Raw genomic sequence first — 21,496 nt, 5'->3', positions numbered from 1 at the left:
ATGATGATGATGTGGCTGATGATGATGTGGATGATGATGATGTGGATGATGCGGATGATGATGATGATGATGATGTGGATGATGATGATGATGTGGATGATGAGGATGATGATGATGATGTGGATGATGATGATGGTGTGGATGATGATAATGATGATGATGATGATGATGTGGATGATGATGATGTGGATGATAATGATGTGGATGATGATGATGTTGTTGATGATGATGATGTGGATGATGATGATGTGGATGATGATGTGGATGATGATGATGTGGATGATGATGTGGATGATGATGATGTGGATGATGATGTGGATGATGTGGATGATGATGTGGATGATGATTGATGATGATGGATGATGATGGATGTGGATGATTGATGATGATGGATGTGGATGATGATGATGATTGATGATGATGGATGTGGAGGATGATGATGATTGATGATGATGGATGTGGAGGATGATGATGATGGATGTGGAGGATGATGATGATGGATGATGAGGATGATGGATGATGATGGATGATGATGATGATGGATGATGAGGATGATGATGGATGATGATGATGATGCCCGCCCACCAATACATAAAACAAAAAATACATGTACAGGGACATGTTTTTGACTAACCAGTCTCATTACGTTTTGAGTGAAATAAAATTATGAATTATACCAATGTCATCTATCATGGACGTATCGAGGGGGGGGGGGGAGGAGCCGTGGGAGCCGTGGCTCCCCCCTTTGTACACAGTGTTAAAATTTTAAAGCTTATTCTTGAGCCAATACAAATTCTTTCCTGGGATCACTCAAAATTAATACTTCTAAACATGTAAATATGCATCAGTACAAGTTATACATAGGCATAATAGAACACATAGGCCTAAGCGTGATTTAAAAAAATCCTACTAATACTTACTTGTTAATGTGTATAGAAACTTTATTCTCTCTTTCTCAGGCAATAATATATGACTTATCTTTTAGCTTACGAAGAAACACAGCCCAGCGGGCGCCGCAACAGGGCGAGTAACCAACGTTTTTCACTCGATCCATGTGGTTGTGGCGTCATGTAAATACCCTGTACAGAATAACCCGGAAACCAGGGGTTCTCAACTTTTTAAAAGAGTGCTGATTGGCTGTAGACACGGCGCTTGGACTTTTTTTTTGTATGCAATACGATTGTTCTACGCCTGCATTTATTAAATGAATAATAAAGTTATAAAAAGAAAATAAGAGTGTCAGTGTCTTATTTTATGGGGGAAATAATGAAATGGTAGATTAACGTTAGTTAGATTTGATAAATAAATTCCATTCATAATTAGGGGGTTCATTAAATTACAATATGAGGGTGTAGGGGGTTCATTAAATTACAATATGAGGGTGGTGTATTCAGAGATGAATAAATCATGCACCTATCGATATGCCGACAAGTTACGCATTGGGCAGAGTTTTCTCACGGCTGCAGACATAAAGTATGATCGCCGTGTTGAATATCGGTGTATTCAAAGCACACTATCTGTAGTATAGATTGCTGATAGTGTACAGCAAACCGTCTAAGACCGAGTGAATAAACTCTAGCCTGCGCCTAACGATTAATTCTTGACACGGGTGTGTGTTTTGTTCATGAAATAGGAACTTTATTTATAACAACAATTACATGATTTTACGTTCGTAAAATCGGGAATTCGTAAAATCGGGGTTCGTAAATGAGGGGTTCTACTGTACTGTAACAATAAGTTTGTTTTTTTTAGCAAGATTGCTAAAATAATAATGTAGGGTACTTACTGGTTGGGCTTCAGTAAAATATTTTTTTCAAAGCTGTCTTTATTCACACCAAGGTACAACAGTAATATGTGGAGGGTTTTGAAATCAATTAATACTCTGATGTTTTGAAAAGCAGCAGCATTGAAACCAATTGGAAGATATAATACTAGTAACTATTAGATACCTTTGTAATGCATATAACAGGACTAACAACATACAATATTGAAATGAACACTATCGTACTGTGTACTCAGTATGTTCTCATATACTTGTGAAAAATATTTATGTTTTAGTTGAGAATCAAACACACGATCTCTAGAAAACTAGCCTAGTGTCGTAACCATTAGACCACCAGGCTTGGTAGTTACCTGGAGGTCGTGGGTGCGATTCCCCAACAAATCAATTGAGATTTTTTTTTGCAAGTATATGGGAATATACCGAGTATGATAATAAGTCTGGTAGGGCAAAATATCATCAAGTTTCTTGATGCAAACACTTAGCGAAATAATTCCTTAATATTGTATATTAATACAATTAGTACATTGTTAGGTGTTCTTGGTCAATTACTCTAATTATAACCTAAACAAGCATTCCTAAAACCAATATAAAGGACAGGCATATTATGCAAATGGTATGTCCATCTTTACATAAAACTCCAAAGGAAGTCACACAAAGCCATCACTGAATCATGAATCACTGTCTTTGGAAATTGTTTTATACTGTCTACTGTATATCATATTATTTCAGCAAATTTAAAATATTATTAAGAACAAAAAAGTATGGGATTTAACCAATACTTGATAGTCATATGTGTGGTACACCACAAATAATGTAAAATAATTAAATTGTGTGTTCAAAATAGAATACTGATATAAAAAATATCATACTGAGGCGCGGATCCAGCAGGGGGCATTGAAATTTTAAAATTTCAATGCATATCAATGTTATGTATTGAAATTCTGGATCAGCCCCTAATACTTTAATTCATTTAGCATGACCAAGATATTGATCATACATAATTTGCTGTTGAAACGTACAAAAAATATCATTAAAGGCAATTTTAATAGCTGTGTTTGATGAATTTATACATATACATATATTTTCTGCCTATTAACTGGATTCGATACACGACCCGAGTCATAATGATGGCCATACCAACAAGTGACATAGGGCCAAGCATAATATAGAGTAGGCCTAACTATACACAACATGCTTAATCGAAAAAATAACATAAAAAGTATGTAGAGCATTGGTAAGGTGCGAGGCAAACATTACATCACATTATTACTCTGCCATTATTCATCCATATTTTCCTGATGATAATGTAATCATCCTGAGCTCTTAACTCTGTGAGTGGCTGACATGCAGTACACAGGCATACTTAATCTACATGTGCGCATGTGTAAAACATAATAATGTAGGCACGATTATGAAGCAACATAAAGAGCTACCTACCAACCACTGTAAAATGAGCGAGTAACTTAAATACTGTTTATTGATGTTTTTAGGATTTTGACTTTAAACGCAACTGATCCTATGAATTTGAACAAATTTTAATATAATATGATATCCCTGTTCTAAAAAATACAAATTAAGTTTCTGCAGCGCATCTTTCCTTAACTAAAGCTGAAGGCAAGTTTAAAATGAAGATGTGATGTCACACATTAACTTAATACAATATCAAAATATAACTCTTTAGCACACATCATAGTAAAAATAATTTATCATGTTACTGTAGCTACCAGACTTTTGTAGCATGCTACACAATACAATACTGGTATTGGTAGCACAGCCAGTTAATGTAATGACAGCTACTCATACATAAATAATGAATCTAGCAGATTACAACACAACAAAATCCTTGTCAATTGTTTTTGTGCTAGTGTTGCTCTTGCAACTGTATGCTATGGTGCCTAAGGCAGGACTTTTTAATACCTTGTTTAGCGAACCCGCCGCTCCCCCCACCCCCAAAATGATGATTTCAATTAAAAATAAAATTTAATTTTTGGCCAATTAGCGCACCTGCTGCTATGAAAAAAGTTTCAGAAAATATAAAAGTTTTTCTTTATTTTTATTATGTCCGCCACTGCCTTGAAATCTGCAAAAATAATACATGTACATTTCTTCCTGATTATATAAATTTAAAGCATTTAACCATCCCATTACTACACTGTTTACATTCACCAATAAAATGTTATTTTTATTTTCTCCTGTGGATGTTTTTGGAAAAACTATTTGCAAAATAAGAAAACTAAATTTTAGTTTCATTTTTTTTCTGCCCTCCTCTGATGACCTTTAAAAACAATAAGAACAAGGTATGAAAAAAGTCTGGCCTAATTGCCAGTACTAGCAGTCTATGATCCTATGGGGTTAAGTAATTCATAAATTAATAATAAACTGTAAATAAGCTGCACTTCCATCAGCAAAAAATAAAAGGGAGCATACAATAATATTATATTGAGAATATTTAAAGTAGAATGAACATTTCTCTTTAATGTTTGTAATAAAAATAAAGGTTACGGAATAAAAATATATTTCACCTTTGTTATAATTTAAAACCTGATCCATATTAAAATACCACAGTTCTTAAATACTTCATTAAAATGTTCATCCTATCTCCTGCTCATTCTAAGCAATCCGTGTACTTCTGAAATTTCATATTTCACCGAGTATATTAAACTAAGATATCGGTCTCTGGATTATAATATGGATGCGAGAACAGCTTCAGTAAAAACCTAATTTTAACAAAGTTTAAATATTGCTACTATAATGAGTTGATATTGTAAATTATTCTTCAATGCCATGTGAGAATGGAAACATTCAGATCTCTCATTCTCTGGTTGGTTGTGATGTGGAGCACACCCTCAATGCTATTTATGCTTGCTGACTGTTGACATAAATTTATAGGACTGACAAATTGTAATGTACAGTTAAATTCTACAAAAACTAGTATAAATATCCTCACTGAAGAACATCACTTAGGTACAAAGTCATCCTTTTTACTGGAATTATCTTCACCGATACGTCACTTCACACTCCCTTGTTATAAAAATACTTTCGTTAATTTTTCCTCCAAAACCACCAATTCAAGGATATCCTGAGCAGTTACTGGAATTCTGCTTGAGAGATAATCTGACATTGTAAACAGTCCCATGAACCTTAAAAACAATTCCATTCTTTGAAATACAATCCCATTAATTCTCACAAAAAAAGTTTTTTAAAAATCAATCCCGTAATCCATGTGCTAGCAACCGTGCAAAGAATATCTTTAGATATCTTGCAGATGATTCAACATGTATTGAACGAAGCATTTATTACAGCACCAGCCTCTTCAGTGTCTAGCACCAAATCCCTCAATGCTGTAACTAGAGGTGTTCTAGGCATGGCAGCCTAGCCCCTGTTTGTCGATAGCTTTAAGCATTTTTGTCAATCGCTACTAGCTTCCTTGATATTGTTGCCAGTGCTTTTAGCATGGAACTGCATTCTCCTAAAATGCTTAGTGGTCCTAAGTATGTTGGTTTAGCACCAATTCCTGCATAATCTACTGTTAGCGGGGCTCCTTCCTTGCTATATTGTTGTTAGAGGTTCTAAGCCTTCTAGCCATGATGATATTGTCAGTGGTTTTTCAGAACTGACTGAAGATCTTCTGGTAGCGAATGTATAATGTTGTCAATTTGTCTTTTCAATTGGCTCAATAATTCCGGCTTGACATGAATATCATGGTGCAGCACGTTATCCTTAAATTTTAAAAAAGAATGAAAATAACTGAGCATATAAACGATAATGGAAAATGTTCACTTTTTAATCATGAAAAAAATTATTTCAACATTTATATTGGATGGATGGATTAATCCACAAAAGTCTGAAGACGACTTATTTCCAGTGGGGTCCTTCTGGTGGTGATTGGGCAGTACACCGGGAGACAATCTTCTACTCTTCCAAATTGTGTACTGTGTTCTTTCTTTAACATGCATACAAGTCATAATGCACACAGGACCAATGGTTTAAAAGTCTCGTCTGAAAGACGGTGCGCTATCGTAACTTGCATTTCAGCCGTCCAGCTGAAACACAATGTGGGAATTGACTGGGAACCTTGACATCCCCATTGATTCAACACAAACGAAGTGGCTACCATTAGTTAAGCCGACTGACCTGCTAATCTTGCTGCTAATCTTAACAATCAGTGGAATAATAAAAAAAATAATACAAAAACATACACAAATAAATAAATGAATGAGGATAGACTCTACAACTCTATACTCACCACACGCTCCCTCAACTTGAGTATAAGGTCAACCACCTCTACTTCCCTCTTGTCCTTTATCCAGTCGACTAGGTTGGCTGAGCACACAGCTTCCATGTGGATGACAGACAGCTTCTGATTAACCTCTCGCTGTCGATGATGTAACCATCCTTCAAAATTTCCTGACCGGAAAAATTTCCTGAAATACAAGTGCCATCTTTAGTAGTAAAGCAATGCACATCGAGTCTTTTACTATAATTCATCTATTCATAGTCTACAGTATATATTTACCAACCTACCAACAATGTGTCTGCTTATGCATATATTGATGTGTCAGCTTATAGTCTACAATATAACTACTTATGTATATAGCAACAAATGTAGCAGCAAAAACAACAGTAACAGTAGCAGTGATGGTAACAACAGCAGCAACTACAATAGTAACAATAGCAGCAGCAACAACAGTAACAGTAGCAAGGACATTAGCAGCCTTGGTAGAAGTAACAACTGTAACAGAATCAGCAACAACAGCCACAAAAGCATGCGCAACAACAGTAGCAGCAGCAATAATGATATTAGAATTCTATTATTGCATACTTATGAATAATGAACTATCAATAAAACTACACAAAAACGCACAATCACACTTACTTGTACAAGCCTTCCCAGTCACCCTTTAATCCTGATGTCAGCTGAGGACCAGAATGTTCTAACGTTTTCAAGAACGCATCAATTTCAAATGCTTTTAAACGAGGAGGACCCTAAAATAAAATAAAATATTCTGTTAATATTAAAATTTATTCAAAATCTTCCAACTAGAATTGCCTTCAGGTAATTTATTTACCCAACAAGTTGATTATAAATTAATAACAAATTAATAATAATTTATTTCTTTCTGTGCTGAATAGCACAGAAAGAAATAAACAAAACATATAAAAAAAACATAAATATGTTAATGTAAACATTTGTAAACACATTCAAGTCCTAAATCATTCAAAAATTAAGTTAAAAACAATATAACTTGATAAAGCTCAGAAAAAGAACCAAATCTATGAATTATAATGGAAGCTCATGTAAAAGGGACTCATAGTCAAATCTTTTAAGAGTCTTTATTGTTCAGTATCAAATAAACAACAATATAGAGTTTGTAAAACATTTCAATTGACAGGCCTTGTTAGGAAAGAAATAAGTACATTTAGAGCAGGTGGGCTCGAGTTTCTTAAGGTAACATCGCCATAATGTAGTACCTTACCTTCCATGGGGATACATTTCTCTGCAGTGGCATAAGGCTTGCTAGGTATCGCTCTAGCGGAATTATAAAACTCTGCGTCAGCTCCAGTAAATGACGCCTCAGAATTGCATCTTGAACTTCAGAAGGCCTCTTTGTTTGTATGCCCTACAAAGTAGTGATTATACAGAAACAAACACAAAAATGATACCAGTTATGATGACAACATTAAGACCATAATTAAAAGAACACTAAAAATTATCCTTCGATATGTTAAGTGTCATCTTGTTTGATTTACTATTAAAAAAGTGGATAATAATAATAATAATAATAATAATTAAAAAAAAAAAAATAATAATAATAATACAATGTTGTAAATTACCTTTGCTAACTTCTTTGTAATAGATTTGTCCTTTTGTAGGTAAGGTTTGTATTGAGTATAAACACCTGTTTGGAGATAAATGTCAATTTAGTTTCTGCTTTCAAGGAATATAATGTATGTACCTAAGCTATATGCATCCTTAAAGGAAGTCTCTAAACATGATGAAAATAATTCTTATATGGAAAATACACACTTGGGTTTTTTTTCTGTCTAAACTAGAAGGAGGGTTAACATTAGTTCATCACATATCACAAATAATTTCCAACAGTATATAAAATATTATTAAATTAATCATAATTAGTCAACCAGGTGCTAAAAAGTAAATATAATGAATTGACCAGGTCACCTTGAAGCTGTGTATAAGTTAATCAGATAATTAATTACTATAGGAAATTGTGCTGCATGTGCAATGTAAAATTACTGACATCAGGCTATCTGGGGAGTTGTGAAAGCAGTTACATCAGCTATGGTTGGCATTAGAGAGTGCATATTCTTGCTTTGGATGCACCATAGCAGTTGGAGAAAAGTCTATAGATGTTATTGTTGAGAGGAGGTAGATTTAGAATGAGGAGGTGCAAGACGATCTTGCTAAAACCATTCACTGTGAAATATATATATATATTTTTTTTTAAATTCATTTCCACTTGTATTTACCAAGCAACAGGGCTACTTATCAACGTACCAACTGTGTAACTAAAAATATATATAATTCTAAAATTCTCTCAAGGATATTAAGTTTTATGCAAAACAAAAACCTCGAATTTTCCCATATATGGGTTTTTTTAAAAAAACAATTCTTATCCTAAAGCTTGAACTACACGAATAAGTTTTCTGTGACAAAAACCTGTGAGTTGTCTAAATATGGGTGTGATAGTACATCATCATGCCCTTATATGGGTATAATATCAATTGCATAAAGCATGGACAAAGATTTATGAAATATTAATATAAAATAATAGAGCTATGACTTACCTGGTTTTGACTCTAATGTCTTCATGCTACTAGTCTTCTTAGGTTTTAATACTTTGGAATTACTTTTGTCTACATTGGAAAATAATATACACTTCACTATAAACCAATCAAATGAGGCTATACATAGCAAACACTCCAATTTTTCTTAAACCAATCAAATGAGGCCATAAAAGAATACGCACTCACGTTTTTAAACCAATCAAATGAGTCCTTACTTGAATAATCAAACATTCAATTTTTTTAAACCAATTAAATGAGGCCACAAATGAATAATGAAACACTCATTTTTTTAAACCAATCAAATGAGGCCATACATGAATTATTAATCAATAAGAATAAAGAGTTAAAATACCTTGAAATGTTACAAAAAAATACTGAATCATTTTAATTGCATTGTAAATCAACAGCACTATCAAGAGAGATGTCTGTTGAAGTTGGCACACATGCAGTGTTAAATGTGCAGTTTGTAGTACCTGTTAATTACCTATTCCTACCAATACAAGCAACCAATATTGTGCATTGTGAGAAGGTTTTCTGCCAGCTTTTTGCCTAACTTTTTGTGATAGCATGTTAAACACTGCCATTCTCACCTGAGCCAGTTGTGTCTCCTATCCTAATGACGTGAGGCCAATGCTGTAGAGTCTTTGCAAAGAATGGGTTGGTAACACCTAACACAACACGGGGGCTACAAAATGGGAAAAAATATTTATTAAAAGAGAAAAATATTCAGTAGTTGATACTAAATCCATTTTTTTCAATCCAAATTCAAATTAAAACAGGAGACCCACAATTTTTGCACAAAAACTCTTGAAAGTTCATAGAAATTCATTTTCAATTATTCATTTATTTTACTTTTTATATTTATGAAAATTTGGTAAACAACAGGCTACTTGGGGAGATAGCCAGATAGTCACATAGTCGTCATGACTAGTGGCAAATAATTAGACTTTACAAGTTAAAAGATGAAATCAGAACAATAACTTTAGTTTTAAATGAATTCTACTTTTTTATCAACAATACCCAAGATTCAGCAACATATTATAATGTTTTTTGATACAAAATAGAAGAATATTATATCATAGAACTTACGGTGCTTGTGTTTTTGTTGTGTATTCCTTGAACTCGCTGTCGTGTATTGTAAAATATGGTCGGTAATCTTGCATGAATCGTAGAGGGTGGATCATGCTTACCAAAGCCTGCACCGTGTTCGAACACTCTGTTGGTGAGGGCGCCATCACTACTAGAGGCTGTGAAAAATATCATGTCAAATAATAAATTATTAGTTATTGTTTTTATTGTTGTCATTTTATTATCATGGTAGCTAAAAGACTTGAACAATATAATTCTTTTTTAATTGAACTTATTTAGTACTAATTGCCAAGTAAATTATTTAGTTGAGCTAAATTTGTATTTTTTTTCCTTATACCATCAAAGTAGTTTGCAGATTATTTCAGAATTTTCATAGTAACATGTCAGTAGGTCATCAAAAACCTTTATTTTATATGAGCAATTCTAAACTGTTATTAAACAAATTAATCTCCAGAAAATGCATGTAGTGTAGATTAAATCAATCCTCATCACAAGGGAAGCTCCTTATTTGTAAACCGTTGAATAGGGAATGAGGCAATTAGTTGGTTTACCCAGTTAAGTATTTACGAAATAGACTGTATATTTTATAGTACAATGGCTTTACCTCTCCAAGCAGTATAAGCTCCCATAATAACTGTATATGTGGCAAGACAGGTTGAAGATACCTAAACAAATCCACTTCATTAATTGAAGGTAAAATTGTTAAAGGAGATCCAGAAAACTAAAAGATACAACATAAAAATTATGAATTTGAAATAGATAGAGAATACTATTACCACATTGCTGAAAATGATGTTTTTATTATCATTCTCTTAAGTTTATTCAGTTCTGATAATTATAAATAATAAAATAATAATTAATAATAATGGAGAAGTACAATACCAATAGTAATGATAATAATTAAAATATTAACACATTCATAACATAATTAACAATAATATAACAATAACAAAAGTAGCAATAACAGAAATAAGAATAACAAGAGAAAAAATGACAATTAACGAAAGTGGCAATAAAAACTAATCATAATAATAATAACAACAATTAATAACAAAAACAATCAACAAAAATAACAAAAACAAAATAGTTGTTTAGTTTAGTCATTTTCTGCTGTAGTGTTCTTTAGTAATACTATATGATTACTAACATTTTTCATTGCTTATTCACTAAATGTCCTCACAAAATTATAAATATTGCAAAAATGCCAGTAACTTCCTATTCTAAAGGTCAAATAATTTCCAGTACACATTTAAAATAAGTTTATGAACCGCATCAATGGTCATTAGAATTATGACGTAAATAATATTCAGACTATTGGTGCACTGGTACATCACAAGCATAGGGCGACAATATGGTTGGAAACGAACGCAGACGTCAGCACGCGTGGGCTGTTTGAGGTGCCACAGACATGCGCCGATTAATGAACCAGCATCATACAGATAGGTGACAACAAATGCAATTAAAGTTTACGGCTTAATATCTCTCATAATACAGTAGTATATTTTCTATTAATGTGAGTGTAGCTGAGCGTAGAAGCCAGCAGAATGTATTTGATGTAAATATTTTCAGCTCAGGCAATGTAAATAATGTGCAATTTAGATCCGTCTACAATACGTTATACTGCATTTTCTTTTCCTGTTTTAAAGAAATAATATCGATGTTGACATAGTAATAATAATTTTAACAGTTAATTGATAATAGTGAATAGTGAATGACAATAACTTTTATATATAAGTTCAACTTGTGCAATTCAATTTTCCAATTTTGTAATGTTAAAGATTTATAAATATAATACGGAATTGCTAGCTTAAGAATGAAAAAAATGTAAAATAAGACTGAAATTTGATTTTTTTGTGTTCCACACAAAAAATAAATGCGGATGAATTTTCATTTTGATTTTGCGATAGGTCGTGAGAAGAAATATCGTAGGTGCCGAAAACATTAGCCTATCCAACGCTGCTAGGCTAGGCCTAGCCTTACCTCGATTTAGGTTCTGTTATCACACATAAAAAACACATCTAGATGTGCTAGTATTGACACTTGTGAAATATAATATTTCATAGGAATTATTTCAAATTTGTTAAAAAACTGATTCTGACTGAGATTTTGACACTTAAACAAACATATCTCAGCCTAACCGAACGACCGCATTGGGTGAGATGCGAAGTACAAAAACTAATCTCTTTAGAGAGGGCGCACTTTATTGACTGTATAAAGTATACATAAAAGTGAGAGTATTCCATTGGATGCAATCTACAACCTCTGAATTTGCCTAGTAACGATGAATTCGTCGAGAAAATGGTAATATTTTATGAGAAATAGACTGTATTTCTCATTTTTTTTATTCTTTTGCGTAAAACTAAAATTCATGCCAATATTTTTCCATGATTTATAATAATTGGAGTAATGCAAATGCATATTTTCTAAAAAAAAGTCAGTTTTTAGTGAAATTTTGCTGGGAATGGGGCTTTAATATTGATGGCCATTTATTTGAGGAATTATTAAAAATGTCCCTTTTTTTATCTAATTATTTACATTACTTAGTTTGCCAATGGGTTTTTTTTTATGATAATGAATAAAAATTAATTAATGATTTTTTCTTGTGCAAATTTCATATTTTTAATTGTATGTACAGTATGTGTTTTTGAATGAATGAATAAAAATCCATGAATGGAACTGAACTGGAATTTAAAAACTGTAGCAGTAGCAAATAATAAACAAAACTAAATACTGTAATAATATTATTACAATAATTATTATTGTAATCTATTATTCAATAGGATCATACCATATATTTAATAAATTGTAATATTTTTGATTACTAATTATACCAGCTATATTATTAATAATTTATGAAAAAGAGAATCTTATGAAAAACAATCACATACCTCATTTGGCTTCTTAAGACTGGACGCTGTTAATTTATCCTGTACTGAAGGCATCCGAACGTGCAATACATTGCCGATTATAGGCAGATGAAGAGTTTCCCCTGGAACTGGGATTGGCCATTGATCTATATCATGAGAGGCTAGAAAAAAAAATAAAACATTATAAATAATAGTAAAAATAAACTTCATTATTATTATTCATAAACTTCTTTAACACAATTTATCCAGTATATTAAAAAAAAATGTTTACTTGATGAACAAATGTTATTTCAAAACGAACAAGATCTCACAACAACTCACAAAAGAAAACAGCAAAACAAAACAACAACTACTCACAAAATAAATACCACACATGTCCCTACTACCATCAATATTACAGTACTGTTATTCTTAAATTTGGAGAAAATCAGCATTTGAATCATATAACAGAAACATTGTTTGAGCATAATACACAGTCCCCTCTTCAGTTTCAGTTTTTGTTTGACTTTCCCAGTTTCTTTTTTAGTAACACAAGTTGTAAGCTTACCTGCTTCCAGCGAGGGCTCCCCATGTTCAAAGTACTCAGGTGAGATGATGTTGACAAGGTGTGAAAAAAGCATCACATATGGAAGTTTAGTTAGCAAGACAACAGACTGAAAAAAAACCCACAAAAATCCTCATTCAGGATGAATGTGAAATTTACAAGGTGCAAAATACATTTCCAAGCATATATTTTAACATTTTTATATTTCTCACATTTACTATTTTGCAGTTTTTTTTATAAGTCTTCAAAACCCATATATGATTCACATACTTTTGTATGAAAACATATGTTTGTACAGTATGTTTTCAAAAATAATTACAGTAAAATTACAAAAGCAAGAATCTAACCTTTTGAAAATAGCCTCTTCTTGATGTGTTATCTTTAACCTGTCTAAAATACACGTAGCCATAGAGATGCGCAGAATCACTCTGTGAATTAGATATAAACAATCAGTAAATACGATGGTTTTGTAGGTGAAGGTTATGGTAACAAATATTTTAAGTAGTATTGGTATGAATTTATGATTAATATTAGTAGTGAAAAATGTGATGAGGACTACAATGATTGATGATGGTTGATGATGATGATAGTGATAATAATAATGCTGATCATAAGAATGACAATGTGTGAAAGTATAATAACCAAACAATTATAAAGATGATATCATTTCTTTTTTATATAGCTTTTTTAATGTCCGTTATATTTTGTATTTTTGTCAATTTTGGCATTTTATTGTTAACTGTTTTATGTTTCTTGCGTGGTAAAAATGTTTAAAAATTTTTAAGGGCCCAATGGAAATAAGTTTTATATATTGTAAAACTTTCTTGGGTTACCCTAATAATTAATGTCTTATCTTATTCTTTATCATTTATCTGTTCTTTGTATTTGTTTTATTTTCAAGTAATCTATTATTTTAATTCCTGAATAAAATGAAATGAAATTATAATAATGAGGATGATGAGGGTAACGGTGATGATCATCATGAGAATAATGAGCATAATCATGATGATTAATGTAATGATTATGTATATTGTCAATAATGATACTCATGATAAGATTAATGATGAGGACAATAATGACAGTAGCAAAGTTAACAACAGTGATGTTGGGGATGAGGATTGATAATATGATAGATACTGATGATTGGTGATTATGATTATAATGATCATCAGTAATGATAATGATTACTGTTGATCTGGTGATAAGGATGATGATAATGATAATGCCAACTCCATCAAGTGCATTCATGATTATTATGACAATCAAAAAAGAGGGGGCCCTAAGGAGGGACTTTTATAGTTGGTGAGTCTAGACAATCTCATGGTTAGGGCTGAGGTAAAAACATTTATGATTATTACTCCTCTAGATGGCCAGAAATGGCATTCTCAGACTTAAAATTTGAATACAATTTTCTTTTTTTTCTCCATTTTTCTTTTTTTATTTTTAAAAATTTAGGGGGAAGGGGCTCGGGCGGGCTGGAGCCCCCGCCCTCGGCCAATCCGTAATCCGCCACTGAGTATGAGTCCTATGACAAGGATAAAGTTAATATTAATAAAGATTATGATAAAAAATAATCATAAAGATGGTAAAAATGGTATAATGGCAGTGATTAGTAAAGTGGGTGGACAAAACATTGAAATTGGCAATATGAAATATTAATACATTTTAACTATTAGAACACTGTAATCAGTCTGGGTGGTAGGTCTACTATACACGTTTTCAATACACAGAAGAAACATACCTGCAAATGGAAAGGGCCTTTACTATCATATTTAGCCTTGGTATGAGTTGATAATGGCCTGCTCATACACCTCCTAATTCTAAACATGAATCTTGTATCACCCATGCACCCTAAACATAATGACATAAACATAATAAATTATCAAATATATTAATCATGAAATAATAAAATTTAAACATGCAAATTATTATTACTATTATTATAGGCCATAAATATTAAAACACCTACATCAAATTGGTCATTATTTATTTATTATTTATTTATTTACAGTAAACAGTATAGTACAACATATAATTTATTTCACATTAAGATAGAATACTTTTTATCTATAATTTTTCACAAACATGTATAGTTCCGTGTGTTTAATGTTATTGTAAGCATCTGTCGACTAGCAGGTAGCCCACTGGGGCTCCTATGAACTTGCTGACGTATAACACAGTTGAATGTCAAATATTGGTTTTATGCACACATGTGTGGTCTGTATTTGTAATTGACTGTAGTTCTAATTAAATATTCAGATGGCATTGCAGTAAGTTCAAGCTGGGCTATTTTTTTTTTTTTTTTCATTTTTCATTAGGCAAGGCATTTCTTACTTCTCTTCGTCCACAGTTAATAAAATATCCAAATTACACTGGTAAAGATAGTTAAGATAAGATTAGCTGGGGCGGATGGCAGAATATGACGGTAGTGGGTGCGTGTGTGGGTTTATGAGAAAATTGGCCGCTAGGTGCCCAGAAATTACACACTCATACCTTAAAAATTTTACCGGAAATTCATATGAACAATATAATACAATTATTTTTCTTAACAATTTAGAGGGGTGTGATCACCATCTTCACCCCCCTCCCCTGCCTCTGTCCCATATTAGATACTTTATTGTTATCATGTACACAACCAGTGGCATACATACTATAACATTCATTTACATTAATGAAAAATACACATCTATAAAGCTCTTTGAACTTTCTTGGTTTCCAAGGGCTACATGCTCTCTCATTTCCCTGACTTACATTTGTTTTTAGTTAAGAGTTCATATGTGTTTATATGTATATTTTTATATGCACATTTCTCCATTTTATGTATTTGTTTAGTTAAGTTTGTACATTCTTATTTACGAACACACCGATTGTCATCGAGTGCCACCAATCTAAAGGTATAAGTTCAAATGATTAAAGTAATTTAAATACAAAACATATTAGTTTTCACATAAATTACCAAGAACAAATTCAATACACATCATATAACTTAATGATCTATCTATTAAAATTGCACTCAATCATACAAATTGGTATGGAATGCTTGCCACACATAATACACACACCCACATATACTGTATACAAAAGCATGCTTTTACCAGGTATTCTCTGGTGAACAGAGATACACAAAACACAAATTGGTAAATGGATGCTTGTAACACTCACACATACACACACCTATACCAAAGAGAATCTAGCTCAGCTCCTGGTCTAAGCATGTTATTTACCATGTATTATACTTCTGCAATTAAGCTATTTCCACACAGACTATACCTAAGCTGAATTTTCTCAATTATTGCAGGCTTTAGTGGATATATTACCTTTTCAGTAATGATTGAAAATTAATGCAGTGGAGCCAGATTACTCCCGTAGGAGTGACGATGGTTGGCATTGTGCATGATTGTTTATGAAGCTAATGAACAAGAAACTGAAGAATCCTTGAGCACTACAAAGAGTGTTTGGCAACAAGCGTTAAATTTATCAAAACAGGGTGTGTTGCTTATATATCAAAATAAACATGTTCTTTATTCTTTAATAAATCTCTCAGTTTGTTCACAACTCAACAATAACCTAAATCCACAAAGTTACCTTAGAGTAACTAGTGATTGATATATATTTAAACAAGTATTTCAATTCATTTAATATTATCAATGTCGTAGTAAGGATACTACTAATGGATCCCACTCTTTAACAAATTAGCATACATGGCAGGGAGATTTGTTATTATTGTATGAACAGCTGGGATATACATCAGTTACAGCAGAGTAAGAACAGACCATTCAAGATAATGTCAATGAGAACTGATTTCCTTGTAAAAATCTGCTTTTAGCATAAATTTGTCTCTCTACTAAATTCATCAATGTAAGAACTGAACATATGTGAATTTGGACTTTTAATGAGATTTGTGAGAAAAATTTGAATAATTTTCCAACAGCAAGTAATGCAATTATACTCATTACAAAAATATAGTTTTGAAAAAAAATTGTTATAAAGAATTACAATATGATAAGTTTAAGGAAAATAAGGAAGATAATTAAAATGATGATGATGGTGAAAATTTTGACGATTATCATGATGGACATGCTGTTGAAAATAACTATACTACAATTGGATTTTTGAGATAGTTACTTGTGGTTTGTGCACAGATATTCTAATACTTATTATTAACTAATAAATTAATTTATTAGCAAAACAAAATTAGACAACCATTTGAAAGAGATTTCTTCCTCTGATGATCTTGTAAGGGAAGTTAAAGATCTCACAATAGAATTAATTATTTTTGATTAATAAAGCATTTATATGGTGCTCTAAAAAGAACACAGGACCGAACAATAAATTAGTGCAAAAAATGAATATAATATAAATGATAAAGGTGATAACAATAAGTTTGATAATTATGGGAGGCATAATGATGATTATGAGAATGACAGTGATGATACTGTAAGCATGGTCACTATTATGTTACTCAAATTCAACAGTAGTAATTTATAGAGAAAATTCAAGATTATACAAATATACTGTAATATAGTAATGATGAGGGTACTGTAATGTTGATAATGATGATCTGATAATAATGAGATTATGATGGAAATGATCACTATCATGTTACTCAAATGTAACAAGTAATGAGGATGATGATGTGATAACAATTTGATTGATAATGATGATGATGAGAATGATGATCATAATAACTTATGAGCATAATCACAAGTGTTAATTTACATATTATGGATATGCATGAATAATAAACAAATTATTAAAATTAAACCAACCTGAATTTGAATCAGGGAATGAAAGGTAGCAAATGTTCATCCGCTATTAAAAGTTTAGAAAAAGAAAAATGAATAAAAAAGAATCATGAATATTCATAAAATAACTTCCTAGGGCAACAGAAAAGTGGTCTTTGATTGGATGGGTCGTTAATTGGAGGAGTCTTTAATTAGAAGGAGACCTATTTTGTAGCTCATTATAGGCATTGTTCACAATATAAAACTAGTATAACTCTATTGTGACTAATTAATTGGAGGAGTCTTTAATTAGAGGGAGGCCTATTTTGTAGCTCATTATAGTCATTGTTCACAATATAAAACTAGTATAACTCTATTGTGACTAATTAATTGGAGGAGTCTTTAATTAGAGGGAGGCCTATTTTGTAGCTCATTATAGTCATTGTTCACAATATAGTGAGTATATACTCTCTATTGTGACTGACTTATTACTTTTAATGCAACATACCGTACTCATGTGAATAAGCACCCTGTTTGAATAAGCGCCCCTCCTAATGATAAAATGTTCTTAAGCACCCCGTACGAATAAGCGCACCTCTATTTTAAATAAGCACTCCTTTACCCCCCCCACCCAATTTTGAATCCTGAGCCATGCTCTCTGGACGATTATCCGCACCAGAACCGTTTGTTTATCTTCGGTTTCCAGATGTCCTTACATCTTTTTTTTTATTCAAAAAGTGCCCATTTAATTTCCCAAGTTCCCATAAGCACCCCCTTCAATTGCTAAGCGAAATCTTAATTTCCACTCTGTTTGAATAAGCGCCCCTCAAAAAGTGCAAACAATATTTTAAACACCTAGGCGCTTATTCGCGTGAGAACAGTACTGTGGATACCGTATTGCTAATTTATAGCATAAAGTGGCTGGATTGAAAAATATTAATTAAGAAAAATGGCAGGTTTAAATTCTGAATTCCTAATTATGCAAAGAAAAACAATTACAATACAATATAAGTGAATCTTACTTCTTTTTCAGTTAGCTTCACATGGCTGGGGTAGACAAACTACAAAACAAAAATAAACATTAATTTGTAAAAATTTTATCCATAAAAAAAAAAAACATTTATACATACGTTCCAACTGGACCCTTCAAATTAAACCAGAAGTCTCTTCGAATTTGTATTCAATCTTCCAGTCTCCCGAATTTTGACAAATACTCCCAAATTTTCAGAAACGAACCCCAAAATTTAAAAAACGGCTAATTTAATGACTTTTTGGTACCAATATTGAGCTTTTCTGTGTCAACTTTTTCTTTATGTGCCGACTTTATTAACAATATTATTATTAGCATACAATAGCATTCCGAGTGTACTGACACCTTGAAAGAACAGAATGCATACATGCATTTTTGGAGTGGGGGTGCACTTCACCAGTGCACCTCCAGTCTCCTGCATTTTGAGTTCCAGGGGTTGGAATGTCTGCAAATATACACCGTGGGCTCTGGTGGGGGTCCAGGGGGAAGCCCAATTGAAGCTCATGGAATCTGGGCATTTTACTACTGATTTGATTGATCTTAAATTAAGTCAAATGTATGTAAAGTAAACTTAATAAAACCAATAAGGACTCTGGTTTTTTGTGGATATATAATAGTTAGTGAACCTTTTATTCATGAATCATGATGTACAGTCTAAACACTACAGATGAATGTCAAATGATTTAATTATTGCATATTACTGTATATGCTGTTCATTACGTTATGCAAATCATTATTTTAATTAGTTTAAAAATCTTGATCCATGAGTAACCTTGCAATCTGTGAGTTCCGTGGCAAATGATTAATTATCCGCGATTCTCACGGTTAATCCGTATAACATGGAATCTATTATTACCACTCAAATATTCGGGCCCTCAACTCTAGCCTGGCCTACTACTAAGGCATAGTGGTGCATATCCTACCTGTCAACTAACACAACAGATAAAAAGAACAGGCGGTTGACAAGTGCAATCCGTACGTAGGCCCTAGGCCCCTATGCCTAGCCCTAGGTTTAACTTTAGCCAAGCCATTTCATTTTCATTTATTTATTTATTATTTTATGACGAATTTTATTATTAACCTATCAAGATTACCAACATAATAAGACAGTGGTGCAAATAGGCATAGCCTATACCACGGAATAAGCCTAGGCAAGCCAAACAAACATATAATATAACAACATCTTGCCTAGGCCTACGTAGGGCCTATTCGACTATCCTAGGCTCAGTAACACACACTGAACACGACTTCACCAATGACAATAAACACCTAGGCCTACCTCCAAGGCCTGGCCAAGCTCCAAATCGAATGTGACAACACAGACACAATATAACCAATTAGAAAAGTTATCCCACGGCAAAATAGCTGATGATTTGAACGAAGTTTCATTCGTATTACTCGTTGAGATCACACGATCTTTTTCAGTTGAAGCCATTGTTGATTTCTCTATAACTCCATTTCCTTACACCACCATCGATAAACCTGCTGCTACGAACTGCGATGCCACAATGATGCGTGACAGCAAAGAGTATATTGGTGACTGACAGGCTAGGCGAACGTAAGTGCTAATTCGAGCGGATACTTATGTACTCGAGTGGATACCAGCTCTCGAGCGACTTGCCAGCTTGATGACAGCAGACACATTTTATTTATTTACTTATAATTTAATACATAAATGAGCATGCTCATTTATTTATAAATGAGCATGCTCTCAAATCAGATAGCAGTATTCATGAGCACATACAACAATGTGAGGGTTTTAAGCATATTTTTTGAAATCAATAATATTTAATTTAATAATACTTCTTTACTATTGTTGAATAATTGTTGATTATTCATTTTTTATTCATAATAATAAGTGATATACTTAATATAAGACACACCTCATTTTTAATTGGCTAGTTATAACTTTGATTTTAATCTCATTGGTCGGTTTTTATTTGCTTTCTGTTATACTTCTGTAAATATTTTAAATATATAAGGATAGGTGAGATTTTCTCACCGGTATTCTTGAAAATGATCAAATAGATCGAAGCATTGAATCTCAAAATGTTTCCATCTCTTTTGTCTCCATCTTCACTATATTGCCACAATAAATCATATCAAGATGAATGAATAAAATAGATTGCTGAATGAAGGAATGAATAGGTCGATGGATAGAAAAGATGAATGATAGGCCTATGAATGATTGGAAGAAATGTATGAGTGAATGATAATGAACAAATGAATGAATCAATCAATTAATCAATCAATAAATGATAAATGAATGAATGCACGAATGAATGCATATGACTAAATAAATAGGCCTAAATGAGCGAACAAAAGGACGAACAAACGAAAGAAACAAACAAGTGAATGAGTGAGTGAGTTAGTAAATGAATGAACGAATGTACAAAAGAATGAATGAATGAATGAATGAATGTAATAATTAATTGAATCAATCAATCAGTACATGAATGAATGAATGAATGAACAAACGAATGAAGAAACATGAGTGAGTGAATGAATAAACGAATGAACAAAATAATGAATGAATGTAATAATTAATTGAATCAACAAATGGATCAATGAATGAATGAATGAATAAATCATGAATGAATGAAGGAATGAACAAATGCATGAATGAATGAATGAATGAATGAATGTAATAAT

At 32.2% G+C, this 21,496-nt stretch overlaps 1 protein-coding gene across 1 annotated transcript; it reads right to left on the bottom strand.

Annotated features, from left to right (window-relative positions):
* Positions 1-1,616: 1,616 nt before the first annotated feature.
* LOC117108554 (protein DENND6A-like) lies at positions 1,617-20,396 on the bottom strand. Its single transcript, XM_033250599.1, has 16 exons — positions 20,124-20,396; positions 18,837-18,875; positions 17,860-17,902; positions 14,832-14,941; positions 13,438-13,518; positions 13,094-13,199; positions 12,568-12,707; positions 10,284-10,400; positions 9,680-9,837; positions 9,181-9,275; positions 8,591-8,659; positions 7,619-7,683; positions 7,261-7,404; positions 6,660-6,769; positions 6,030-6,207; positions 1,617-5,502 (listed from the first exon to the last, which is right to left on the bottom strand). The coding sequence occupies exons 1-16, from the start codon at positions 20,277-20,279 to the stop codon at positions 5,380-5,382; spliced, it is 1,734 nt and encodes a 577-aa protein (XP_033106490.1). The 5' UTR covers positions 20,280-20,396; the 3' UTR covers positions 1,617-5,379.
* Positions 20,397-21,496: the final 1,100 nt, after the last annotated feature.

This window comes from Anneissia japonica, unplaced genomic scaffold (genome assembly GCF_011630105.1).
Source record: "Anneissia japonica isolate Jap-2015-1 unplaced genomic scaffold, ASM1163010v1 scaffold287727_len1644234_cov201, whole genome shotgun sequence".
Taxonomy (NCBI): Eukaryota; Metazoa; Echinodermata; class Crinoidea; order Comatulida; family Comatulidae; genus Anneissia; species Anneissia japonica.
This window is presented reverse-complemented; position numbering and strand designations above follow the sequence as displayed.